At 42.1% G+C, this 27,119-nt stretch overlaps 1 protein-coding gene across 4 annotated transcripts in view; it reads right to left on the bottom strand.

Annotated features, from left to right (window-relative positions):
* Window positions 1–805: 805 nt before the first annotated feature.
* ep400 (E1A binding protein p400) overlaps window positions 806–27,119 on the bottom strand; it is a 31,299-nt gene continuing 4,985 nt past the window's right edge. The window contains exons 5-53 of one of the 4 annotated variants that reach the window (XM_042488842.1): window positions 25,754–26,148; window positions 25,350–25,649; window positions 24,734–24,919; window positions 24,473–24,613; window positions 24,277–24,355; window positions 24,061–24,098; window positions 23,905–23,962; window positions 23,680–23,763; window positions 23,021–23,134; window positions 22,719–22,909; window positions 22,459–22,636; window positions 22,218–22,354; window positions 21,943–22,112; window positions 21,432–21,606; window positions 21,171–21,307; window positions 20,715–20,901; window positions 19,997–20,166; window positions 19,665–19,852; window positions 17,782–18,081; window positions 16,191–16,355; window positions 15,732–15,884; window positions 15,434–15,504; window positions 14,992–15,281; window positions 14,497–14,699; window positions 13,786–13,955; window positions 12,886–13,082; window positions 12,613–12,724; window positions 12,107–12,403; window positions 11,886–11,960; window positions 10,709–10,843; window positions 10,568–10,612; window positions 10,161–10,314; window positions 9,600–9,835; window positions 9,275–9,448; window positions 9,144–9,191; window positions 8,911–9,047; window positions 8,675–8,731; window positions 8,507–8,585; window positions 7,937–8,113; window positions 7,783–7,828; window positions 7,596–7,702; window positions 7,208–7,409; window positions 6,972–7,123; window positions 5,455–5,700; window positions 4,985–5,159; window positions 4,483–4,637; window positions 4,134–4,298; window positions 3,955–4,032; window positions 806–1,870 (exon numbers count right to left, since the gene is read on the bottom strand). In XM_042488842.1, coding sequence (XP_042344776.1) covers window positions 1,556–1,870; window positions 3,955–4,032; window positions 4,134–4,298; window positions 4,483–4,637; window positions 4,985–5,159; window positions 5,455–5,700; window positions 6,972–7,123; window positions 7,208–7,409; window positions 7,596–7,702; window positions 7,783–7,828; window positions 7,937–8,113; window positions 8,507–8,585; window positions 8,675–8,731; window positions 8,911–9,047; window positions 9,144–9,191; window positions 9,275–9,448; window positions 9,600–9,835; window positions 10,161–10,314; window positions 10,568–10,612; window positions 10,709–10,843; window positions 11,886–11,960; window positions 12,107–12,403; window positions 12,613–12,724; window positions 12,886–13,082; window positions 13,786–13,955; window positions 14,497–14,699; window positions 14,992–15,281; window positions 15,434–15,504; window positions 15,732–15,884; window positions 16,191–16,355; window positions 17,782–18,081; window positions 19,665–19,852; window positions 19,997–20,166; window positions 20,715–20,901; window positions 21,171–21,307; window positions 21,432–21,606; window positions 21,943–22,112; window positions 22,218–22,354; window positions 22,459–22,636; window positions 22,719–22,909; window positions 23,021–23,134; window positions 23,680–23,763; window positions 23,905–23,962; window positions 24,061–24,098; window positions 24,277–24,355; window positions 24,473–24,613; window positions 24,734–24,919; window positions 25,350–25,649; window positions 25,754–26,148 — 7,844 coding nt within the window. In that variant the 3' untranslated portion in view covers window positions 806–1,555. Of the gene's footprint in view, window positions 1,871–3,954; window positions 4,033–4,133; window positions 4,299–4,482; window positions 4,638–4,984; window positions 5,160–5,454; window positions 5,701–6,971; window positions 7,124–7,207; window positions 7,410–7,595; window positions 7,703–7,782; window positions 7,829–7,936; window positions 8,114–8,506; window positions 8,586–8,674; window positions 8,732–8,910; window positions 9,048–9,143; window positions 9,192–9,274; window positions 9,449–9,599; window positions 9,836–10,160; window positions 10,315–10,567; window positions 10,613–10,708; window positions 10,844–11,885; window positions 11,961–12,106; window positions 12,404–12,612; window positions 12,725–12,885; window positions 13,083–13,785; window positions 13,956–14,496; window positions 14,700–14,991; window positions 15,282–15,433; window positions 15,505–15,731; window positions 15,885–16,181; window positions 16,356–17,781; window positions 18,082–19,664; window positions 19,853–19,996; window positions 20,167–20,714; window positions 20,902–21,170; window positions 21,308–21,431; window positions 21,607–21,942; window positions 22,113–22,217; window positions 22,355–22,458; window positions 22,637–22,718; window positions 22,910–23,020; window positions 23,135–23,679; window positions 23,764–23,904; window positions 23,963–24,060; window positions 24,099–24,276; window positions 24,356–24,472; window positions 24,614–24,733; window positions 24,920–25,349; window positions 25,650–25,753; window positions 26,149–27,119 lie in introns of all 4 variants that reach the window. The other 3 variants (XM_042488841.1, XM_042488840.1, XM_042488843.1) reach the window with 3 other exon arrangements.

Here is a 27,119-nt window from a genome sequence, read left to right on the forward strand (position 1 = left end):
TGTGTCTGACTTACTCAGCTGACAGATCTGCTAGAGTCAGCAGCCAGCTCGGCCGAGCAGACAGTGCTGAGAGGCGCTTTCTAGTCTCCAGTGCCTCCCTCAGACTGTGTAAAGGCAAGACGCTTAAGATGCAAGATCAACTGCATGCCAAACCAAAACTTCTACTTTGCAGAAGCATATGACTCCAATTTCTGTTTTGTCAGGAGTATTTGTCCAACTGAAACCTGCTGGTCCAGATCCTGCCTGCCCCCAGGATGTTTTTTAATTAATGTCTGATGAAAAAAGGAATAGCTATGAATCCAGCACAGCTCATCAAAACACTACAGCCTTCAGATTTTGTTGGAACAACCAAAATGTCCCGGCTCACTATTGAGGCTACAAAAACTATGCTGCAAAATAAATAAATTAGGATTGCAGGTGCTTAAACAAACCAGGGACTGCATTATAATGGGTCCAATTAAATAGAAATTCATTTATTTATACATCATGGATTCATCTGACAAGTATTCACGGATAGCAGTTGGCCTATGATTTTTTTTAAATTTCTTTTTTTAAATTGGCCAATTTATATTTGCTAAAATGTTGCATTCATATAAATGTGTATTTTCAGACTTTTTTTCTTTCAAAAAAATAAAAAACTTTAAAAGAACTCTAACTATATAAGAACTTAAGCTGTCCCCCTGCACTAACTCTGAGGATGCCCTGTGTCCTGGCCCCCTGTTGAAGACCCATGCATTTTTAAGAATTCACCAGATTCCCAAGTACTTACAACAGATTTAATGACAAAAAAAGAAAGGAAAAAAGATGAATTTGTGTATAAAAACAAAACACTTTATTACAATTAGGCTGAAAAAACCCAATGAAAACACGACTACTTTACAAGTACAAATGTTTTTCATTGATATTTACAGTTTGTTTTTTTTTTTCCTTGACATCAATAAAAAAAGACAATTTATGAGAAAACACAAAATACTAAAGTACATGTTTACAGTGTATTTGCTGCAATAAAAAACAAATGACTAAAGGAACGTGCATTATTCTCCATTCAGTATCTATAGACAACAAGGGAATTAGACATAAAAGGGACTATTTATGAATACACTTATTCTAATGGACAGCTCATTTCTCGATGCAGAATTACCCATAAGCCTCATATATCTCACGAGTAATGTCATAATCATTATTTGAAGGCATGACTGTTGTGTGTGTCGTCCGATGCACTGGGCAGTAGTTGTGGGGAAATTTTGAAGTTGTGGAGACATTCCACATTTCATGACACAAATAAAGAATTGAAGTAACAAATGATGACTCAGTACAGCAAAATTATGGATCCCACCAGAATTCTGGGCAGCCGTGCTGTGGTTCATCTGATTATTTTGAACAGAATTATCAGTTCAGTGTTGGAGACGGTTGGTGATGAGGTAAAGGTTTGATTAATAATGTGATGAGAAGTCTGTGTCTGGCATTAGCTGCTGTGGGATCCATAAGAACGCTTGAGTACTGTCACGTCTGTGCTGCAGGAAAACACTTGGTAACTTCAGTCATATCAGTCTCACTAGCTGCTTCCTCCGCTGGGCTTGGCAGGAGTCTTGGCCCGGACGCCACCCTGGCGAGCTTGTCCCTTGGTGGGCTGTTGAGGCTGAGCGGGCTGCTGCACAGGAGACTCGGCAGCGGAGGGTGCAGCGGGCTGCTGGGCGGGGCTGTGTGGAGGAGGTGTCTGGATCTGGGGGGAGGTGGCTGCAGTCACCACCTGCTGCTGGATGATCTTCTGCTGGACCACCTGGGCCGTCGCCGTCCCGGCAGGAATCATCTGCACCTGAGCGGGTGCAGACGTGGCTGCCTGGGTCAGAGTCACAGTCTGGGCCTGGATCTGAGGAGAAACAACTGGAGCTTAGATCGAGCCCAAAAAAATCGAAAGCTAAGGGCTTGCGTGTTTCCTGGCACCACTTCTCCTCCTTCTCTGTCTGTCATCTTGTGCATGAAGGATCTGGCAAAGCAAGCTGCGTCCCTCGGTGTGTCTAGCACACACGGCCATGGCGATGCAGCGCTTAGATGTTGATCACCACTCACCATCTCCTCCACCGCTGGGGAGGGAGAAGCAGAAACTGCCAACCAATTCGCCTTGCAGCCGCCCTTACTCTTCCTCTTGTTTTCCGTCCCCCCCCTTCTCCAAAACGTTCCATCGCTTTCCCTCTCTCTTTCTCTCTCGATTCAGTCCATTAAAACTCCTGCTCAATTGCCATTCAAGCATGAGACAGTTTACAGCAGTTTCATATTATAAATAAATAAATACATGTTAATTTGGCAAGAACCTGACCAGAAATTACAGCCTTGCACTGGCCGAACTAGGCGGGTCGCGCCGGGCCCAATTGGGTTGGAGCAAAAAGAAAAAAAGAAAAAAAGAAAAAAAAAAATCAAAGCTCTTGAAACAACGTATCTGATCATTTATTTATCGGTCCTGGTTCAGAGGTTTGATGTGATCCGTTCCACTGCATTCAAAGGCTTTACGGTGCGGTCACAAAGAGCTGACAAAGCTCTTGTTGAATCATAAAACACTGTCATACGCCTCATTTCCACAACATGGCAGGAGGAGGCACAGCTCCACTCCGCTCAAGTCATTTGGAATTGTTCTTTTCTTATTTTGCACAGTGGATAGTATAATTTTAGTATAATTTTTTGGTACCACCTCAATAGGGGTTGAGCTGATACCCCTCATCCCCCGTCTAATGTATGCATTATGATTCAGTGCAATTTCAAATATTTGACTTGATGTCAGTTCAGATTTGAGAGGCTATGTTTGCTCAGTAGATGCTCTGTGTTTTGTCTCATAGCGGTGCTTCGCATTGCTGCTTTTGATAATCGCCACGAGACTGTGAACGTATGATGAGACGCGCTGCTTTTGAGCTGCCTGTGGAAAGAATGAATATGTAAGAGCCTGTCCATTAAAAGCTGTTTTCACTGTGCTGTTCTCCTTCTAGAACACGTCATATGAAATGACTTTCCTCTGACTCACTTATTTCTCTTGAGTGTTTTCTCATCTCTCCTGTGTGTGTGTATCTCACACACACCAGTCCCGATTCTTATCAGAATGTACGGATTCGATTAGCTGAGGATAGCCGTGACCTTTTTTAACGCAGGCAACTGGTCTGTGAGTTTCCTGCTAAACCAGTTATACAAATGCTGGGCCAGTGTTTGGAAAGAAAGGGTTGAATTAAATTCAAGGACTGTAAAGTATTTTTTCGAACACTCAGTTTTTTTGTTTTTGTTTTTTTTCTCCATAACCATCTGTTGCTATAGAGTTGTGCAAATATGTAAATAGAGTAAACATGCTCTCAGGGCCTACAATAAACTTCTATAACTGGTTAAATTTTTAGGGCATGTGACTGGCAAAGGACTAAAAAGTTTAAAACATTTATCCAAAATGTTTCATAAAATAATTTATCATTCCGTTCTTCTCTCAGTTATATTCAAATACTTTTTCAAGGACTAAGTTGAATTTCTGAAAGTCACCCTGTGAGAACTCGGGGAGACATTTTTCTGTTTGGATGGCAATGAAAGGATTCAGTGAGAGCTGGATGGAGCAATGCACAATGAGCACTTTAAAGTAATGAGTTACTTTAAATATGTCTACATTGTAATATCTGCAGTGGAACTGAAAAAAAAAGTACAACAAGTTTAGCCAAACCATGCAGTGGAAATGAGGCTTTAGTTTGGGCCTTTAAAATTAATAATAAAAACATAAAATCGAGTGACATAAAGGCAGATGAGCTTCAAATGAATAATTACAATTACAACGATAATTCTTAGCCCCGTTTCCTCAGGCAGGTATGCTTGCGGTTGTGAGGCACTGGAGGAGGTAAAAAGCCTGTGATACGGTTTAGGGACAGACTGAAGCACGTAATCAAGTGACCAGGCAATACAGAGGTCACCTTCAGGAGCCATGCTCAGCCTTACCTGCTGAGGAGAAGACACGATTTGTTGAATATTGGCCACGGTGGATTGCTGCTGCACTATTTGTGGAAGCTTAGCCACCTGATAGGAGAAGCAAACAAGAAAATCTCATATCTGCACACCAACCCCCAGATTATCTGCAAATATTTATTTTGCCGTAGCTACTGCCACTGATGATGTACCTGGATTTGTTGGGCTCCAGTGGGTTTCTGAGCCTGAGCGATGGATGTAGTGAAGAACTGGGTCTTGATTCCTGGTTGGAGTTGGGTGGTGGTCGCATAGGTCACCTTCTGCTGCTGCTGCTGGGCGGCCTGAGCTGCCTGTACTGTCACCTGCTGGGTGCCGATCTGAGAACAAAACATCACTTTATCTTGGTGGTAGGCACACCCAGCTGAACAATACTGAACGCGCAAGTCTGAAACATCTGCTCATATGCTGTATTTGTTGCTTCTCTTGTGAACAGAGACTCCAGACTCCTAACAAATGATCGCTTGTCAACATGTGAAGGTCGAGTGTCTGCGGTTCATTTACCTTCTGCTGCACGGTGGCCTGTCCTTGCTGCGGCTGCCCGGCCTTCTGTTGGGCTGCGGCTGCTGCCTGAACTGCTGCCGCCTGCTGCTGCTTTTTCATCTGAAGCAGCTGCTGGACCTGCATCTGGGGGAAGGACTGCGTCAGCACAGGTCCACCTGACAGAGAGGAAAAGGAATAACTTATTGGAACTGTGGTACATATCAAATTTTGGTAATGATAACAACAGCACAACAGGATGTCAAAGAAGAGGATGTCCAACACAAATAATGCAGATCAAATCGATTACAAATACTGTTGCCTGTTTTGATTTGGATTCTAATCAGTGGTGCATCATAGTGAGAACAAGCATATGATTAAAGTAACAGCAAAATGTAAATAAAAAATTAGCTTATAATTTTGAAGTATTAATTGGCTCGTAAAGCCCCACGGACACGAGGAGAAACAGTCAAGTCGAAAGTCATAGAAAAACTGTGCCAGAGATCCAATACAACTTTACACACACCTGTTTTCTGGGCCTGACCGATAGCCACACTGATGCCTGCTACAGTGACTGGCAGCGTAGTGACACCAGCTGATGACACCACAGCTGGCACAGAGACCACAGGAGGCTTGGTGAGGGTCACCTGGGCCGTCTGTCCCGCCTGCGCCTGGATCTGGCCCTGTGTGGGCACTCGAGTCTGTGAAAGGAAACGTAACAGCTATTAATGGTGACACAAAGAATGACAGGAAACAACAGTTTTGCTGGACAAAATTCCACGTCTGTCGTTAACACACCACTTTTTAATTTCCTCTGATGCGCACACATCAACAAACAACTCAAGATTTTCATAGTTGAGACAGTGAATAATACAGTCTATCTTGACTTTTGATTCATAACCTTTAGCAGTATTCATCAGTTACTTCGGCGACATCTTCTGCTTGTTGCAAATTCTTCATGAATGTCAAATCAACTGATCCTTTTCACAATCTTACCAGTCTGGCCATCTGCAGGCTGGCGACGGTGGTGCCGGTCAGCACGGCTCCAGGTCTGGGTGCTGCCACAGCTGCTAGTTGGGGATTGGCTTGTGCAGCCTGTGCAGGCTGGACCTGAGCGGCCTGCTGGGCCCCTGCAGCCTGTTGGCCCTGAGCTGCTGCAGCTGCCACTGCTGCCGCAACCTGCTGCTGCTGCTGTTGTTGCTGCTGCAGCTGCAACTTATGCTTGTGCATCTTTAACAACTCCTGTAAACACAGATTAGCAGTTAAAGGTAAGGTAACTATCAGGGATGTAATGACCCATCAGTCATCAACGATCCAGTATCATCACTGTGAAGTAAAAACACTGATCCATTTCACACACCCATTTATCTTTAAGATACACCTTTATTTTGAAAGTCCCATGGCACGTGTGCAGGGTTGGAAATAACTTTTTTGTTAACATGCCACTGTGGCTCTTGGACTCAAAAAAATTTACCAGCCACTCCATAGATTACCATTGTCTTTTTGGCAGGCAAGTGAAAAAAAATCCAGCAGCCACTTGCATATTTTACCAGCATTTGGTTGGTTGGTGGTGAAAATTTCCAACCGTGCACATGTCTCACGGTCATACAGCAGTGGGCGGATAATGGCAAGCAGCCAAGTAAAAGAAGATGAGGATATTTACTTTCCTCTCAGGAAAAAAAATCAACAGAGTGGAAATACTTTGGATTTCTCAGAAGAGATGGGGTCAACAGACAAAGCACATGCCATGTGCAAACAGTTCCGTTACGAGATAAAATACTCAGCAGAGTCAGACGCCTGGCTGAGTTTTCGGACTTGTTGCTCTTGCTATGGCAATATTAGCTGCTTTGTTTAAACAAAGTTAGGCTGAAAAAAACATGCTGAAGGCTGAAATTTAACCATTCTGTTCTGTCGGGACATGCAGGTAACATAAAGTATAAATAATACTTCCCAAAGTAGTGCTAAAGTGCTTAACCTAATATTGATGACTAGAAAAAAAAGCAAATGTTTTGTTAATGAACTTTGAGAGTTGTTATAGTTAGTTTTGATAGTTATATCATTTTTTTTATAAATGTTGTTGTAGTGAAGACATGCTTTATTTGCGTTAATTGAGCCAATTAAAAGTAAAACCAGTAACAATTACTTTTGTGGTTTTTTTTCTATTATGGCCAAAAGCAAATAAAACAGAGACTTGGCAGCATCTTCTATAACTGATTAAGTTCAATGGGAATATAACTCATACATCACATATCCATCGCAGGCCCCTGAATTGAATTGAATTCAAAGAAATTAGTGATATACATCCCTATTTAGTATACACATTTTGTTATTATAACCCTGACACTGTTAATTCTATTGTTATTGGGAAAATCTTAAGTATCATGATCACGGTGATCATACTAATACACAACATCTCATGTTCAGCTGCAAATGTGTCTTGACAAATATGTCATGAATCTATCCAACACTGACAAACAGTGATGCCCGTTTCTCAGAGTGAGTCAGTTGCGTACCTGGGGTTTGCCTACAGCTTTGATCTGTGGTGAAGCAGCCTGCTGTTGCTGTTGTTGCTGCTGCTGTTGGTGCTGCTGCAGCTGTTGCTGTCGGAGAATCTGCAGGTGGGCTGGGTTGACGTGCTTTCCCTGTGGCAGCTGCATACCTGCGGCTGGATGGAGGACAGCTGATAAGTCAGATCTGTCAAACGGTGACAGAGGGATGTCTGGTCACAGAAAAGTGTTCAGTGAAGTACCTGGTGTGACCTGAGTGACCAGCGGGCGAGTCTGCGACTGCACTGGGCTCAGAGTGGTGGAAACTACTGCAGATGCTGTAACTGGGGTAACAGCTCGTACACCTTGTCCTGTAGCTATGGCGACCACCTCAGCAGGGGCAGCAGCAGCTGTGACAGCTCTCTGTTGTGCGTGGACCACCTGGGCTCCAGCTGCATTAGCAGGCTGGACCAACAACAACAAAAACAAACAAAAAACACAATGAGCAAAGACTCCAACTCCTGTGATGGTCATTCTGCCTGCAGAGCGTAGCGGGTGTGCAATCCAAAGGCTATTTGCGTCATGAATTCCTGTAAGTCAGTAGGTGGCTGCATTAAGCCAGAGCAGCAGTGATAAATGAACATGACTCACAGACAGGGTGCCTGGTATGACTGGAGATGCCAGGCGTTTGTTGGCCTGGAAGGGACTTGGAGGAACTCCAGCTACTGTGTTCACAATCACATTCCCCCCTACAGTGGCTGGAACAAACAAAGAAAAATGAATGAAGTATCAGAACACCAACAGCTCTGTAATGTGAACCTTATGTGTGTCAGCGTACCAGCCTGGATGGTGGTGCCCACAGTGGCATTTTTTATGGCTCCAGCCTGAAAAACATGAAACGTATTTGTAAGAGCCTTCACTGGGTAAAGTGGCTTGTTTTGGATCTCGCTGTGCGTAGAAGAATCAATGTTGGAGGATGTTGTGATTCTCACCAGAACAGCTGCATTAGGCACAGCAGCAGCCCCGGCCACGGTGGCAGCCTGTGGGACCTGAGCCTGAGCCTGTCCAGCAGCAGGAGTCTGCGCCTGGCCCGGTGCTGCCTGGGCCTGGGGAGCTCCAGCCTGCTGCTGCTGGGCCAACTGCTGAGCTTTCTGCTGCTCTGCAAGGGCCTACAAACACACACAATGCACAGAAAGCAAACACAAATGAAAACCAGTTTTGTCAAAAATATAATCTTATCCATATATATCAATTTTGAATATCTGAAAGCATTTTAATAGTCTTTTCTGTAGTAACAATACACTGGTGCAAGCTGCACTTTCTCGCTCTCTCTTACTGTTAATGCTAACTACAGTCGTGCTGCTGATTTCTGCTACTAACCAAGAACAGAAAATGTGTGTGGTTGAGTTACAGCCTGGTTCTGTTTATCCTCCAATAAAAATCTTAATTTGTACGCCCTCAATGTCAATTTTTCCCAGTGATATTGAAAATAGTTTTCAATATCAGTATTTTTTACGGTAGTGTATCAAAGCTGAAAATTTCAGAACAGTGACAGTAATCACCTTTTTCTCCTTGGCAATCCTTTCAGCACGTTGAGATGCCACCTGAATGGGAGGTAGGGGCTTGTCATAGCTGATCCCACTGAAGAAAAGAAAAACAACGTTACACTTTTTCCTTTTATTCATAGCTTTAAGGTTTAGACGTCAATAGTATGAAAACAGTCTACAAACCTTTCTGCCAAAACCGAGGCATGTTTGGGATTCTTCTGGAACGGATTCATGCCAAGCCTGTAAGTAGTATAAATAAAATTAATACAATTATAAAGGATTATTAAGGAAATATCTCATCTGAACCTGATTCCCCTATTTTCTTAAGATAAAATTAACTGCTTGAAATTCCTGAAATGCATGATATGTCAATTTCCTGTGTTGGTGTTAACTCCTAGATGAGACTCATCAGCACTCACAATGGTTTGATTGGTGGGCTCCTCTTGCTGGCAATGATCTTCATGAGTTCAAAGCGGCTGTTGTAGAGCTGAATGTGAGTGGCATTGTCATCCTGTGTGTAGATCTGACAGGTCCTTAGAGGGCGGCTGTTCTTAGACTGAGATAGTACACAGACAAAGAAATACAACAAAAGTTAGGTTGGAAATTCAAGAGCAAAGAAACCTTCACCAAATACAAAGGCCAAAAAAGGTACCTTGTATATGCTCTTTGTTTTCTTCTTCGGGTTGGCCTCATACACCAACTGAAAAAAAGTGAGAGACATGGTTAAGACAAGTACGCGGTAAGCCAAGCAGGGTGACTAATCTCTCTCTTAGTCTCCACTACCTTGCCCTCTTCTCTGGGAATGATGACATTCTCGTAGCGGTTGCGACACTGTTTTGGCGAGCGGTAGATGCGGCTGCAAGAGTTCACCACATCGCTCACCAGATCCCAATTCGGAGTGTGTGCAGGAGACACGATTGTCAGGTTCAGAGGCAACTCGAGCAACTGCTTTACAGCCTGTCAGGCACACAGCAATGATAATAGGACATTAAACGTACATATAATATAACTTACATTATTAAGTGAAATGCAGTTCACTTGTTATTCTTTAACATCAACACAGCGTGGAGAGAAAGATGGTGATAGAAGCAGTTAGTGGAGCCGGTACCTGAAGCAGAGCCCAGTCCTCGCTGATGAGCCACTCGGGGTTGTCCTGGCCGGCCTCCATGGCAGGTTTAACCAGCGAGGGCAGGGGCTTGGCAAAGGGCGCCTGCTGCTTGAGGGAGAAGTTCTTTTTCTGGTCCTTGCCCTCGCGGCGAACTTTCAGCATGCTGGCCTTTTCGAAAAGGGAGCGTGGAGGAATGACCGTCTCCCCGTGACCCTTCTTCTTCTTTCTGGCTGCTGCTGGACAATAAAGTCGAGTAAGGACAGAGAAACCAAACAAACCTGCGATGACACTTCAGCACAAAACTCTTTCCCTTAAAATGCACATTTACCCATGGGTTTACAACATTTCCTTGTCTGAAGCAGAAGAAACTACGGTTTAGGGCGAAAATAAAAATTCTCAGTACGTCATCCAAAATAGCATAAAAAAGTTAGTGTAGTATGTCTCTCAAAATGGGATGAAAAGTCATAGTGTATACGTATGTGTTTACAGACACACACAAACACACAGATGTATAAAAACTACATAGACGAAATGAAGTTCTGATGACTAATCTCGTGTTACCTGAGGGGTCCATCTTGAGTCTCTTGTGCTCCTTGCGGATGTAGATAGGAGGCAGCTTGGACTCTGGCATGGGTGTGGTGTCATACATCAGCATCATCACAGAGTCAATGTAAATGTCATTGTCATCCTGCGGTGGTGTGGGTGGAGTCCAAAGCTGTGTTGGAAAATCACAAGTCAGAATATAGACAGAGATCAGAGCGGGACTTTAAGATGTGCCTCAATACAAATAAAAGAAATTGGAAAGAGAATAGAAAAGATAGTTCAGATAATACAGGGATTTGTGTAAAAGTGTACACATGGATGAAACTAATACTTCCTAATGCTCTTGTACACCATAATATATGAAACCACTAAAAATACCGCGCATGATTAATCTTTTTCCAATTACATCACATTTGGTGTCTTACCGGCATGATTTCGGTGTGGCCGTCCTCAGCATCAAATACGTACTCCTGTTGAATCGCAGACAAAAGGTTGTTGTCAACAAGTGCAGCACAATCTACACACCACTTCTAGTTTGATTAGCAGAGATCACACTGGCCACCTACCATGTTGTAGGCATCCTCTCTAGTGTAGGTGAAGAGATCTTCATCTCCCTCCATCATCTGCCGCTCCTCCTCCTCCTCCTTCAGCTTCTGCAGCTGCTGCAGCTCCCAGCCTCTCTTAGAGCACTCTAACCGCTCCTGAGGAACATAAACATTTGTCATTCAGTCACATTTATCAAAGGACACACAGTACACTGACACCAACATAGTATTGAGAAATTCTGAGATGATTAATGGACTTATTTCCACATCTATACTAGGGTTGGGGATCATGAATTTTTATTTATATTGATACCATTATCAAGACGATCCGAGCTTTAATCAGTTCCATTACTGATACTTTTCTGTTATTTTGTGGAAAGACGAGACAAATTCTTTTTTAATTTTTAAATATTCCGATTAATCCACTATCCATTTTGAATTGCTGGTAAAACAAATTTCTCACCCAAACAACTGTACTGTTCTTGCAAAAACGACATTTTCTTTTTCTCGATGTTACATTATGATGATATTTTATTTACCTTTGCCTTATAGTCATTTTACTGAGCAGACCTTGAACACATCACAATGACACCTTATGCAACCTAATCTATTTAGCTAACTGGCTCTTATCCAGCCGATTTCAACACAGATTTCAACACTGATGACTATTTTTAACTGATGAGACTTGCTACATAGTTTGGGTGTGCTTACCACTGCTGCTTTGAGTGCATGATGATGAAGACTGAGCCAGCTGTGCTGCAGCAGCTGAATTCAAAGAGTTTTTTTTTTCAACCCAAAGACAGTCAAAGTTACTGCATTTAGGTTTAATTTGATGCATAATGTTGATGTGTTTGGCCATGGAGGTTGTGTTCCCCCCTTGACCACCAGATTTCTTCTTCACTTGGTTTAATTCCTTTTGGCTGGCAATTCAATTGTATTAAAAACTTTATTGGACAATCAATGCATGTGGACCAGTGATTGGATTTAAATGACGTGACTTGACTCGAGATGTAATGCTGCATTGCAGGACCCACGGGACTCAATAGCAGTATCGATAAACTCAAATGTTATCAACTTTTGGGTTTTGAAAAAAGCGGAGCCGAGTCCTCAGTATAACCAGGTTCCTATCCCCATCCCTAATCTATACTACTGTAAATCTGTAAATATATACCTCACATTACATAACAGTTGAAGTTACCTTGAGAGCAGTTTCATCGTCACTGACGTAGAGGTACTCCAGGTAATGCAGGGCATACCTTTCAATTGGTGTGAGCTGTTTAAGGGAAGAAAAGCAAATACAAATACAAACTCAGTGAGACAAAGACCGACATTTTATTTATTACAGCTTATTTCTCGTATTCATACTTTATAACTTCCACTGCTTTCCAAATGATATATATATAAAAAAAGTATAGCTACCTGTTCCATGACTGCGTTCAGCTCCTCTTTCTGATCAGGTTCTTCTTTAGCTTGGCTCTCTGACTCCAGGTTGTCCTCTGATGACTCCTTGCCTGCTAACTCCTCTTCATCCTCCCGTTGCTGCTCTTCCCCCTCTGTCAGGGCATCCAGATTTATGCTGTGGAGAGCCTGGATGTATGGTCTGGCAGCTCTCGGAGAGATGGCCTCAGAGGCTGATGGCTCCTGGTGAAGAACCACAAACTCCTCCACCTTCTCGCCTGAGCCTGCCTCCACCTCAAACAGATCCTGGATTGTCCGCTGAAAACACACAGTTTGGGGTCAGTCACTCTATGTCCCTGACTGACATCAAGTACTGTAATGGATTTTTGTGTAAAAAGAATGTAACTTTACTGACTGATGCACGGAGGGCTTTGATAGTTTAATTAAACTGAACTTCAAGCAATTAGAGGGATAGAGATGTGCAGACATTTTTATAACAATACAAGACCACATGGAGTTCTTCATACTTGTGTGAGGAAAGCCAAGGTATAGTCAGTGCCCTGGGCTGCAACCTCTCTGATCAGGTCCTTAGTGCCGTTTTTCAACAGCTTCTCTTCAATGGAGTTCCCACTCTCCAACCTGGTGAACACACAAGAAGTGTCAAGGAGTGGCACCAATGTCCGTAAATATCAATGTTTAGAGGGCAGAGGTTACATCTACAGCGTTGCCATTGTCATGTTCAGGAATGTGACTTTAAAAAAGAGAAAAAGCAGATATTCACGTGTGTGGGTTAATATTACCTGTATATGTGTATATCCTTGGAGCGTCCTATTTTGTCACACCACTCCTGTGTGCGAGCATCCATGCTGGGATTGAGGTCTGTGTCATAAAAGATGATGGTGTCTGCATCAAACAAAGTCCCGACTGCAGAGCAGCAGCGGTTGGTCAAGATGCTGCAGAACACCTTCCTGTTCCTGTTAAACTTCTTCATATTCTCCTGCAGGGACACAACATCAAGCATATGATCAGACATGGACAAAGCCAGAGAAAGAAGTTGTTGATGTTTCATTTCCAGACTTCTATTTATTTCATGCACTGTTTTTGCTTACCTCAGTAATTAGTAGCAAACTACACACCCCGAAAACTTTACAATGAAATCCAAACCTTTTCCCCTGTGCATTAACAGCACATTGTTCCAATCCTTATTTTTATGGAACAATTAAAATCACCCACAGCCATTTCATCTTATCTTAATTATTCAATTTAAAGTGACACCGGTTGCCAATTAGTAGTCTGCATCTTTATTATATTACGGCAACACCAGGTCTAATTAACTGACCCAGATACAAAAGGGATTACACAACAGAAAATAGATTCAGCACAACTGAGGACAGGATCATTTAACGTTTTAATTTGACAGCTCGGGCCGTAAAACCATTTAACACTTGGAAAAATATGCAGCAGCAAAAAGAAAAGATGAATACGCATGAGCCCAAACTATGATCTCAACTAATGTCTGAATCTCTTGTAACTGTTATACCTGGCCCCATCATTCTTCATGACAATAGTTATTGCTATAATTATATGCATCATTTCCAGTGACACTGTGGCACATTTTTGGTGACGGTAACGCTGACTTGATTTTTAGCTAAGAGGCCTGCTTGGCTCGTCAGAAACAATGTAGGTGGTGATGATTTTACCTCTCGTTCATCAGGAGTGTAGCTCTCATCGACCCGCACATAAGTGAGCTGTCTGTAATCTAGGAAGGCCTCCAGGATGTCGAGCATCTTCACCATCTGAGTAAAGATGAGGACACGGCGGCTGTCTGACCGAAGCTTCTGTAGCAGTATGGCAAGAGCTTCCAGTTTACCTTTGGAAAAGAAAATATCAGAAACGATTATTCTTGGCATGGTCGGATATTTCAGTTTGCAGCTGAGGTAAACCTTGGTAAATCACCAGAGAAAGGTTCATTTTAGGAGTATAGTACCAGTTACTATATAAAATATAATTGTGTGCATTTTTCTCTGTAGTCTCTGCACTTTTTACAATATTTACATTGGTTGAGGACACTGGATCTGAGCATGGAAAAAAGCCTACTTACCCCAATTTTTCATTTGAACTGTTAAGACGAACAGATGATTTAAGCACTGTGTCTGATTAATAAAATTAGAATATTGTGTTCACAGGCCAATGCATTTCCTGTCTAAAAGAGATAGAGTGCTTGGAGAGCTTTATTAAGCCAAATATGGGGAGACATTTACTCTGTGTAGGCAGTAGGATTACAGTGATGTTTGTACATAAATATTAATTGAGTTAGTTTAATTTCACACATTCAATAATGAAGTCCGTAATGTTGCAGTCCAAGCATGCAGCATTAAAAAATGTGCAAAAAAAATATAGGTTGGTCTAACCTGAGTCCATCTGCATGAGCTGTAGGTCAGAATAACCGAGGAGAGGCCTGGACGCCATGTGGTGGATGTCGGCACTGTGGGGGGCAGAGACCTCCTGCAGCCCACGATGAAGCGACTTCTGCTCAAGGCTGTAGGGAACCGGGGGATTGGCTGCATACAGGTGAGGAGGTGGGGCTACAGTTGGAGGCACCACACATACCAGCCTAAAAACAAGACAAAAATCAATCATTATTTGGATTAAGAAATAAAACGTGATAAAAAGCATTGTGATAAAAAAAACTGTCTAAGGTGAGTTGTTTATTTCTTTTACAAAATGGTCAAAGAGATCATGCTAATTTTTAATACTACAAAAAAGTGTTTGTTTTACTAAACCAAAGCAGTTCTAGTAAGCCACAAATAACCAACATGCATGGCTTTATAAGATATTTTATGATGACTTCAAACACACATTGTGCAACATAGACTTCAGGAGGCTTCAATACTGAGCTGAAGTACCTCTTGATAAGGCTGTTGGCAGCCTTCAGGCGGTCCTCCACAGAGAGCAGAGTGGACTGCAGTGTAGAAGTGGTAGCCACGCAGGTTCTCTGGGCCCTGAGGCAGCTCTCTCTGCCCACCCACCTCCAGCCTCCAGCAGTCAGGGCAGTGTGACCAGGCTCTGTGCTCAAAGTGCACGCCTGCAGCAGGTCTGAACCATACAGCACTCTGCGGCTACAGCGTCGCTCATTTGCTTCAAACAGGCGGCTCAAACGCTCCTTCACCTGCTGAGTCTTTTCTTCCGAAGACTCCTGAAGATTATAGTGAGAGATGGTGCACACAACCACGATTATTCATTTCCATTCAAAAATTTAGTCTGCATGGTGTAAAATGCTTTTGACTTCAGATTACTAAAAAGTGAAACATGGCATCAAAAACATTTTCTTTGAAGTTATGTACTGACCTGAGGACCAGCGTTGGCTGCAGTATTGAGCTTGGTGGGAGCTGATGTGGCATTTGTTGTTACACCCAATGCTTAAAAACAAATAAAGCATGTCAATAGAAGGATAAAACTGCATCAGTTCATTAAAGCAGTGCTATTGCAAATTGCCAGAGTTAAACTTTTTGGGGGCAGGGGAGCCCCTCAAAAACTTATTCACTTTCACAGTTCTAACAATATACGGGTACTAGGTGATGTTACTAAATAGTGGATTGAGGGACAGTAAATTAGAGATAATAATGCAATATTTTCACTGTGTCACCTTGTTGGGCTGTTGACAGGGCAGGATGAGGTGTGCCAGGTGTAGCTGAGGCGTTGGAGGCGGAGACAGCTTGTGGCATTGTTTGCATCACCATGGATCCTTGGGGCCTGATGATCTGCTGCCCAGGAGCTGACACAATCTGCAGGATGTTGCCTAAAGCCATGACACATATTGAGAAACAAATATAACAGGTGTGTTCCCAAAACCTTATACTGACCAGAGTGGCAGTTAAGACCCACTTGACCATTATGTGAGAAACAATTTTCATTGATTTACATCCAGTTGGAATTACATGGCATGCATCTTAAGCTTTAGGGCACCAGGATGCGTTAAACGCCTTGAGGACTTATAAATAAGCCTCCATAATTTGAGATGAAGGTCTCCGTGATAAAAGGAATGACAGGAGGGAATTATGTTGAGATAAAAGTGTGACAATGGGCTGTACTTTACCGAGTGTACCTTGGAGCTGCAAGGGCTGTCCAGTGGTGAGCTGACGGAGCTGGCTGGGTGACAAAGTGAATTTGTTACCCTGAAACTGCAGAGTAACAGGAGTCTCCGGCTGGGAGATACGATTCTGACTGCCTGCTATGTTGGCCAGCTGGGCAATCTTTACCACGTCTCCACCTTCAATGGACAGAAAGAAGAGAGACATCATCAAAGACAGCGTTAAAAAGTCAGGTGAAATGTCAGTCAGTTGAACAGGTACAACAATATGCTCTGGATCAGTTAGTTAAAGGGTGAAAAAGAGACAAGACATGCAGAACCAGGGTGGATTAATCAGAGGAACGAGCACAGCCGCCCTCCACAACAAAACCATAGCAGCTCCTATTTTTACAAACCCTGAAGGGGAAAGAAAATGGCTGTAAGGGCAGTCCTCAGGTGAGACAGAGAGCCTGAAACAGACACATACATACAGCAGTGTACTTGATCCTTCTTCGAGGAACTTTACTTGAGGATTAGTGACATCCTGTCAATAAAAGTCTTTGAACACCACTATTAGTCAATTATTATTTTTGTATTGTTTTCATTTGTCATTCATATGAATTTTGAACACCGGTTTCACCCTTTTAAATCATTTCTGCCCAAGTAATGCACTTGGTCTGATTGGCCCTTAAGTTAGAAAATATACATGACAAAAAGAGGTATAAATGAGAAATTCAAAAGTCATAAACATTGTCACTTTTTCAAAATTAACCACAAATAGTTTGGAAATGGCATGACTTCTTCGGCCACAATAAAAATTTCCTTTCAGCTTTTATGTGTCTTAACCTAAGCGAGATGCAAGACACAATTATGTCATCTTATACCAGTGCCAACTGTGTTCAAAAACCTCTGAACTGAAGTGTACTTCTCAGTTCCAATTTTAAGTGACACAAAGTTGGAAATGTTTTCCCTTTATCTATATTCTGATTTCTGATACTATGTGTTGTTACTGCAAAGGTTTCTCTGTTCACATTTGAGGCGGAAAGGGTTGGCTATCTGTGGGACCATTTCCACATGCTTTACAGTGACGCTCAACATCAGAGTGAAATCATAACATCAGCAAAGAAAAAAAAAACAAAAAACAACCAAAGCTTTGGGCTTCCTGCAGCTGGGCTGATGCAAGAGACAAAAGAATATTAGTAAACTGGGAGGAAAAAAATATTAAAAAGAAGGGGGAACACAATAATTAAGTTAAATAGTGTGATGTGTGATATAATATAGGTGGGTCATTCATAGTGTACATGCAGGTTTTGAGAAAGAAACTGGAGAATGCTGAGGCTGTGGAGATGCTGCTGATATGGCTACAGATCTAATATTATAGGGACCTTTTATTAATCATGATCCATATAACTAATAATACATGGCATCTCTGCCATGAGCAACATTGCTGCACCACCAGTGCTGCTGCCATTGTAAGTTTAAGTCTATACACAAAGCTGTATCTCTGGAGGAGTGAAGACTGAACACATATCAGCAGTGCCTCAAGTAAAGGCCTCAGTGTAGAGCAGCCCATACTGTTGTGCCAGAGGTGGAGGGGAAACGCTGAGAGGGAGGGGAGGCCACTTACTAGGCAACCGTGCCTGGGCCTGAGATGTAAGAACCAGCCTCTGGGACAGTAAGCTGGGCTGGATGGCATGGCTGGGGGCTAGAGCTGGTCTGGGGACCTGTGCTAATGCAGGCTGGCCGACGGGAGCTATAGATCCCACAACTGTGCCAGCTAGGGTCTGGCCCAAGGCCACAGAGGCAGCCCCCAACACATGCTGCCCAACACCACTGTTCCCAGAGGAGGCTACAGTGGAGGTGGCACTGTTGCTGCTGCTGCTGACAGGAGGGGTAGTCTGGGCTCTCTGAGTAGCTGTTCCAACCACTGTGAAGTACAAGGCAATGGGGTATGGGACTGCATGTTAGGGGTAACCCAATATTTAGTCAAATTATCAGTATGATCACACAATTTCCTCCATATAAATCACTCAGCAGTAGTGGGCCAACACAGCAAGCTAAATTACACGTTATTGATTATTAACAGACAGACTGATCACTGCTAGGGATGCACTGATTTATTAACCAAACATCACTATTAGCAGATATTCACCTTGTTGACTGCCAATGGCCAATAAATTAAAATAAAATGACATTCATGGATGACAGTGACCAATGTTTGTTTTTTTGTGTCAGATTCACTTTGTGCAGGCTAAAAAGCAGGGCTCAAGACTAATGACATCCTGCCATCCCAGGGACACCTGATAAGGTATTAGGGATGAACACACATCTTTCCTGGGATACTTTTGGGACAAAAAGACAAAGTAAACTCACTATCGTCGCGGAAGGGTCCAGACCCTTTTCTCTCACTGATAACACTTCATTGTAAAACACAAATCCAGGTTGAAAGGAGGAGAGCTAGATATCGTTAGCTCTTAACAGCCAGTGTCAGGATCTAACAGCTCAGGGAGGTGGCATCTAGTTCCATTATGATGCGTTCAAGCTCTATTCAGTAAAAACTGAAGTGAAGATCAATTTTTACAGTATCATGTTGTGTGCAAATGTATCTTGTAAAATTTAGCTCTTTGCTGAGAAGCTTGAATGATTACAGCTGTTTGAAGAAGAAATTTTTAAAACTTTAAAGAAAAAACAACAACGCTATTTTCATGTCAAATAAGGTTGCATTAAAGGTTGTTTCATAAATTTGTATGATTTAATTTGTGCTGAATAGCTTTAAAATAGTTTTTTTTGTCTCCCTGGTACATAAGGGGAATAAATAACAACAAAAACAAAATATACAACAACAAAAAACATTGCTGTCGGCTATTGGCAATGGGCCAAATTGTTATTTTAAACATCAGCATCACACAGAACTCGAAAATCAGTGCACCCTATCACTGCTAACAGTCTGATTGATGAAAAATGTTTTACCTGACATGAACAAAGTTGCCGCAACAGTAGTTGTGTACCCCAAGAGCATCAGTCTTATCTGTGTGGGTGTATTCAGTCGCCTTAACGGCAGAAAGTACCCAATGAGGCCAGCCCACCACTGCTGCATGAAAGAAGAAATCTAAACACATTAAGCCTCTGTGACCACTGAAACTTGCCAGTGACAGTGTCCCAAGCCTCTAAATTGTAGGAGAGGGAATTAACTTTTTTTAATGTGCTGCACTGTGCATAAATATGAACACATGTTTTACAGTCTATGATAGAATGGGCAAGCTTGAATGTTTTTTTAAGCACGACAAAGTAAATTAGGTTCTTAAAATCCAAAACAGCGTCAAAATCATGCAGCATTAACAGTATGTAACACAAGGTTAAAACCATTATAAGCAAATTAGGTAAAGGTGCCACCAAAACAACTATGGGTGGTTAAGTTTTGATGTTAGATGACACCATCTAAATTCTTTATACACTATTAAAACAAAACTTCCTGTCCTTTACTGAGCACTACTCTTTAAATGATCTTACCATGAGAGGTGGTTGTCGTAGTTGCAGTGGTGACAGGGGACTTGCCCCTGGTCGGCGCTGACTGGTTGGTGGTGGAAGCAGAGGTGCTAGTAGTGGGAGAGCTCGTTGGAGGACGCTGGCCTGCTGTACTTGTGATGGCAGCCAGGCGACCTTCTGGCTTTGTCCCGTACTGCACTGGCTGGAACAATCTAATCAGGAAATAAAATGATTATGTTGTTTTGATGCCAGAATATCAATATTACAATATTAGTTTTACATTTCAGAGCATTTTGAAAAAGTCCATGAATCTCCACATAAACCATGTCAAGTTACTTTGTGATTTTATTGCTAACCTCATGGGTTTTATCGGACACGGCTTGGGTCGTGGCGGTGGATCTGGACCAGAGTGGATCTCCTCAATGAGCTGCTGAGTGATCTTTAGTTTGGGGATCGTCTCTTCGGTCTGATATCGTGTCAGTCTGTTCTCGTTATTGATCAGATCAAATATAGACATGTTTGCAATCTAGAAGAAAAATGAGACAAAAGACACCGGAGGCCGCTCAATGCAGACTGAAAAATAATGTTGTTTTTCTTTTAAACCAATAATCACATTTAGTCTTTTAATCACATTCAATATATGCTCATTGTGTAAAATCAAGATGAATTATGTAACATTAAAAGAATGCTAGACAAGCAGGAGCTGAAACAAGAAACAGACATGTAATTCTTTTAATTCAATTAACCATCTAAAGTTTAAAAAGTCAAACAATAATGTCAAATGCCAACCACAAGTTGCCAGAGCCCACAGTAATGTCATAAATACAGCTTGTTTTGTCTGTTCAATGACGCTAATAATCCAAGATATCTATTATAAATGTGATAAATCAAAGAAAGGCAAGAAAATCTTTACATTTCAAAAACCACCAAATACTTTATATTTTGTATATTGACAAATTACTTAAACACACTCGCCAAATAGGTTGTAAACACATAATTATTAAGTGACAGTAAAACAAGGCTAGCAAACATGCAGGCTGATGCACATCAGTAGTGCAAAGTATACAAGTTTACCTTGCGTGAGTCATTCTGAAGAGCTTCCAGCACCAGTGATGGGACATTGTACTGCAGAGAAGAGCAGTAGTAGGAGCTGCTGGTCTCCCTGGGCGCCACCAGCTCAGGGTGGTTACACACCCTCTGTAACTGCATCAAGACTTGAAGCACGCTGACAAAATGACCTGTCTTCAGCGCCTCCTGAGCCCTACAGGAGCACATTCAGATGAAAGACATGATCGTAAATCATTTTTTTTGGTACTAGTGTTGAAAAACAGTGATTCATTTGTAAACAATAAGATATGCCCTGATTTACTGTACAGAGTGTGAATTCTAGTTCTAGCATGTCATAAAACTCCAGTACCTGTGTAAAGCCCAATGCATCCATAGTGAGATGATCAAATATCCCACTCTGTGCCAGTGAAAACCTTACTTTGATATCACAATATAACTATCCATGTGGAGCAAATATCTCACCCTGGCTGAGTGAGGATATCCTCGTAAAGGCTCTTCTGTCTGGTGGAGAGACGGCACTTGAGGATATGCTCGTACTTCTTGGGCAGCTGTTTCTCCACATCCCTTTTAGAGCGCTTCAGGATGAAAGGCTGGATCATCTAAAGTTAGGAGTAAGATTATAATATGTGCAAAAATCGCAAGTGAGGCAATAATCAATCATGTTTCTGAATTTTAATGTGGCGCAGTTTAAGAGTCAGAGGAATTTGCAGGCGCTATACCCACCCTGTGCAGGCGGATGACCAGTTTGTGGCAGTAGTCCTGGTTCTGGTCGGTGCCTGCCTTAACAGGGAAGTCAGAGTAGGACCTGGTGATTCCTGGCAAGAGGAAGTGGATCAGGGTCCACAACTCCTTTAGAGTATTCTGAAGAGGAGTGTTGATGAGGAGAATCCTCTGCTCACTGTAAGATGCACAGAAATGCACCAGTTTGTCATCAGAGCCTTGTCAGAAGCATCTGGCACAATATTATTATATATTATATATAATATATAATATTGATTTAACAAGAAAAACAAAAATCCTTGGAATGAAAATAGTCTCATGAGTTAAACTGTTTGCCCAAAACTAGTCGCAAATAGATATCCATCACTCCCTGACAGCTCTTAATGCTGTGATCAACAGAAAAAAAAAAAAAAGCTTATGTGATCCACATGTGAGAGCACAGATTAAAAAAAAGTAAAAAAAATCTAATCCTGATTCTTGAGAGACTGGAATTAATGTTTATCACCCTGCTCACCTTCTTAGAGCGAAGATTGTTTCCCAGTGTTTCTCAGTCATGTTTTTGATGAGCTGCACCTCGTCCAGGACCAGGTGCCTCCACCTTCTCCTCAGAAAATGGCTCTGGTCTTTCATCAGCAGCTTGTAGGATGTTATGCAAACATGGAAGCTGTTGGCTTCCCCCCACCACTGTCAATATTAATATTAAGATGATCAGAGAATATGCTATTACATTTATCACTTCTATATTGAGTGATGTTGCCAAAATGCATTGTTTGAATACAGCAAAGCTACCGTTCTCTTAGATCTGCGCTCCCTTCTGTTTCCGAGGTACAGGAGGATCTTAAGGCCAGGACACCAGCGTTTGAACTCCACCTCCCAATTTAGCAACTTGCACGTCCTTACGACAATAAGGTGGGGTCCCCAAATCCCTGTGGAAAAAAACAGACTATGTCTTTATGACACTCACTTTTACACAGTAAGAACAATAAAAATATTCACAATCAATAAATCATTTCTTTGAACAGAGGCATACCCTCTTGGCCGGCTAACTGGGCCATGTAAGCCACTGTCTGTACAGTCTTGCCGAGGCCTGTCTCATCTGCAAGGATGCCATTGAGGTGCTTCTTGTGAAGGTTTACCAGCCAGTCCACACCAATTTGCTGATACTCTCGCAGTGATCCATGCAGTAGAAAAGGAGCTGGGCTGCGCGTCTGTTAAAAGAGCAGTTGAAAAATGATGACAGACATCTTTTTATTTTGCGTATATGTGTGCGTATCTGTGTGTGTGTCTTACTGAGGAAGTGGTCCTGAAGCTGCCCTTGGGTAGGATGAGCTCTGTGGCAGCAGCCACTTCAGCTATGTCTCTAGCAGGCTTCCCATCAGAGTCAGAGGAAGTGGCTTTATCAGCACCTTGATATTGGTCCATACTAAGCAGGGAATCAATCAACACCGCCTCAGGTGGACTGCCTGCAGGACACTCCATTTCTGGAAAAAATAAAGAATATCAACTATTTTCATCACGCAGTTCACAAGAGTTGGTTAAAATGGGAGGATGAGGACAAACATGACAGTTTCATTTTTTAAATACAAAGGTACCTCCAGTCTCTTCCATGTCCTCGTCATCACTATGAGGACTCGGCTGAGGCCACTCAAAGCCGTCAGCGTAGGCGCCAGCATACTGCTTCTTCAAAGCATCAAGAGGCATCTCAGCTAAAAGCAAAATATAACGCATTAGAGCAAGCAATGCAGAAACAAAGACAAGCAATCCAGGTGCGTGTATGGTATATTTAACTTAGCAGCAAAAATAAAAAAAGTGTAATATTTTGTATTAATTTGTAATTTGTTAATAAAAGAGAATGCTATACTGCCTGGGAATATTGTCACAGTGTGAATACCAAATGTTACCACAAAACTCAGCATTATGGGCAACAGTAGCATAAAACAGGTTTACTAACAATAATAAGTAACATGATGTGTTCACATAATTTATGTGACATCTGTCTATAATCAGCAATTTTCAGTTTAGATTAGGTTACTCTTAGCAAATCTAATGTTTAGGTAACATAACTGCCAACCATATCGAGTGCCAGTACTTACTGTGTACCCTAGTGGGAAAGTTTACTGATTATCTGAATATACTGTATGTTATGTACAAGACAATATCACAAAAATGGGGTTTCAAAATAAATTCATTTCTCCTGTTTAATTCTGCTTCTCCACATACGCATAGATATGAAAGTTAAATAAATGCGTACCATCTTTGGCCAGGTCAACCAGCTCTGCTTTGTGGTCTGCTTCCCCCTCCATGGCCTCCTGTTCCTCTATGGTGCTCTCTTCATCTGGGACCAAAAGAAAAAGACAAATAATGAGCAGTTGCAAATAATTTTGCAGTGTATAGTACTAACTGTACAGGACCTTAAAATATCAATGTTATTATTAGCTTTTTTTAACATTTGAACTTTGACAGTTTTGAGACATACCGTGTTCATCAACCAAAGACAAACTTAATTTCCTTTTTCTAGATGAAGTTGCCACCTCCTATAAAAGGAAAAATATATATTGATTAAAAATATATAAATAAGATATAACTTTTGCATTTTTGAAGTCAATTATTGAAGTGTTAACGCATCACACACCTCTTTATCAGCTTTCCCTCCTGTTAACTGTCCAGGTACTGTAACACAAGTTATTTATGTTTAATACAAAATCTAGTTATTAAAAAAGGAGTTACAGGTGAGGTAGATCAGCATGATTTAGCTTTGAACTGCGGCCAGTGGATGAGAAAGTAAGAATTCGTGATACAGAGCAAATGTATAGTGTTTTATTTTTGGCATGTGCTCAGTGAGACGTACCTTTGGCTGAGGCCTTTTGTAAGCTGAGCGCTTTCAGCCTCTTCTCATAAATTTCAAACTGGAGTTTAATTTCCACAACCTGGCAGAAAAAAATACCTTATTAAATCTGGTAAAAAAAAAAAACACACTTAATAATTATATTTCATGACAGTGTTTCATAGTAAAGATAAATATAAAAATAAATAAATAAACACACCTGCTCAATGTTTGCCCAGAAGAATTCCACCTCTCGGGCAATTGTGCTGGCAATATGACGAAGATGAACTTCTCTCTCTTTCTTTGACCTCTCTTCACTTTTCTTCTGCTCTTGATGGTAACGAGCACATGTGCGAACAAGCTGTAGGATAGACATGAGACAGTTTCAACAGGACATCACTTTTGTCAGCAACTCCTCTTTCTGTTGTGTTGATGCGTAATTTTACATTTCTCTATGTAAATTATTCTGTCTCGGTCATACCTTCTTAGCAGCAGCCTCTTTCCATCTCCTCTCCTGGGCAAAGTCAGCTGCCATCCACTGCATCTCTTCCAGGAGGTAATCCCAGTGGGACTTTGGACGTGAGGCTTCCACAAGCTTGGGGAGTCTACTGGCTGACCACTGGCCCTCCTTCCTTAGCTCTGAGATGCGCTGATGCACTTGACTCTCCTGGGAAAAAGGAACACAATGTATCATGAGCATAGAAATCAAGAATTTTCATCTCTGTTTCAGTTGCCTCCAATAAGAGATAGGGTGTGGAACCCACTAATTAAAACCTCAAAAAACAAACCCCAATACATCACAATGCACAAAACAAAACAGAATTCAAACATTGACAATTCTTTTTTTTTCAATTAAATTATACACCTTTCCTCAATTGAGAAAAAGTTTGAAAAATACAGTACTGAAGATCCTAAAGCTCCATTTCCAGTGCATGGTATATGGCACATCTCAACTCAACAAACTTGGAAGGGTTCTTCATGCTTTTCGATTGTCAAAAAGGTTCCAAGTGAGCTGAGCTGATACTAGAAGGTGGAGATAAGACACTGACTGGTCAGAGAGAATCAAAAGTGAAAACTGAGCGCTCTTGGGAACTCACCAGTTTGGCCTGCTCCACTTGCTTATCTTGAGAACCCTCCTGTGAGGACTGCATGGTTGCACTTTGACCAAAGCCACCAACTTTGACTGGAGATATGCCATTGGTTCCAGTCAGTTTGGACTGGGTGCTTGGGTTAATGTTGGAGCTGAGGGGGCGGAGCGGACTTGCAGTATGGGGTGTTGGAACAGAATTGGGGGCAGGAAGGGGTGCAGGAGACATGGATGTCATGGGTATTGAGTTGGTCATAATCCTCTGAACTGTCTGGTTTGATTCTGTACCAGGGCGAGCAAGTGCCACCGTCTATAATGGAAGGAGAAAAAATATTAATGGGGCAACCTGCAGTATCATCATTTAGTCACAGACATGAATGAAAACTTTATTTGTATGGTTTTAAGTAAACTCACAGCTTGTCCAGGCTGTAGTACTGCCTGAGATTGTTGCTGCTGGGGCTGCAACTGGAGATGAAGACCCGGCTGCATTTGCTGCTGAAGTTGGGCCTGGAGCTGTGTGTGGGGGTTTACTGTGGCCAGGACCGGCCCACCTGCCTGCACCTTCACCTGTGCCTGGAGCTGACCACCAGGCTGAGCTGTGTTCTCCACTAACTGAGCCTGCTGAGTGAGTGTCATGGACAGGCCTGCCATAGGGAGAGCACCTTGGGCCAATCTGCCCGGCAGCTGGGGAGGAGGGGTGTGCAGGCTGGCCGCATTCTGCACTGGAGGTCCTTTGGATGGGTCGTATTGTTGTTGGTTCTGCTTCTGTCCTGCAATCTGGACTGCTTGAGGAGTAGGCGGCATCCCGCCTGTACACATAGTGATCAAATTATAGGACAAACAAAGGGGTGGTATAGAGAGCAACACAAAGAAAGACGGTAAAAATCAAGCAGTAAATCTTTTCATCTTAAGTGAAGTGTTTTGTGAATGTTTTTTGTGCTCTTCCATGAATAGGAAGGTTTTAATTACCATTAAGTGGTAGCTTCTCCTTAATATATATGTGAGAGACCCCTTTAAACTAGTTACTTATTTCTGAAGCTAGTAAGTAGATAATGAAATAGTAATTTCAAATTTTAAAGGACAGTTTGAGCTTCAGCTATTAGAGCTCCTCAAAGCCTTGAACTAGATGTACTTTATGAATCAACAGTATTTTACTACTTCTTGATGATCAGAGTGGAAACTAATGAAAGTCATACAGCAAAATGATTACAGAAGAAATGAAATCAATGTGAGAATCTACATGTCTCTCAAATAAAATACTACTTTGATTAATGCAAAACCAAAATATTGCATTTCAAATGTTGAGAGAATATGGTTAAAAACATCAGAAATTATACATGCAATAAGAGAGGTTTTTAGAGAGGAAAAATAGAAATGTTATAAAGGAAAATGAAAAAAAAAACAACTTCTGATTAAAAAATACAGGGAGAAGAAAGGGGAAATAAAGACAACGAGCAGACACTCACAAAAACACCATATGTTGGCATGCATGAAGCGATGTCATTCTAGCGGTAACCAAGGCATCTGGATGCCGCACAAAGCGACAAAGCACAGAGGTGAGCAAAAGGACACACATGGGGTCTTGCAGACAGCAGGCCTGAGCGGAGCTGTGCACACTAAAGCAGCACCTGCCTTACCTCCCTGCACGCCACACCACCTTGCCTAGACGCCATCAACACCTGGCCCTGACACACCCACACCACCACAATCGCAAAAACCTGCGCCGTGAACGCAACTCCTCCACATGATTCCCCTCCTACTTAGACTGAGGGAAAGAAGC

This window comes from Plectropomus leopardus, chromosome 6, assembly GCF_008729295.1.
Source record: "Plectropomus leopardus isolate mb chromosome 6, YSFRI_Pleo_2.0, whole genome shotgun sequence".
In the NCBI taxonomy this organism is placed as follows: domain Eukaryota; kingdom Metazoa; phylum Chordata; class Actinopteri; order Perciformes; family Serranidae; genus Plectropomus; species Plectropomus leopardus.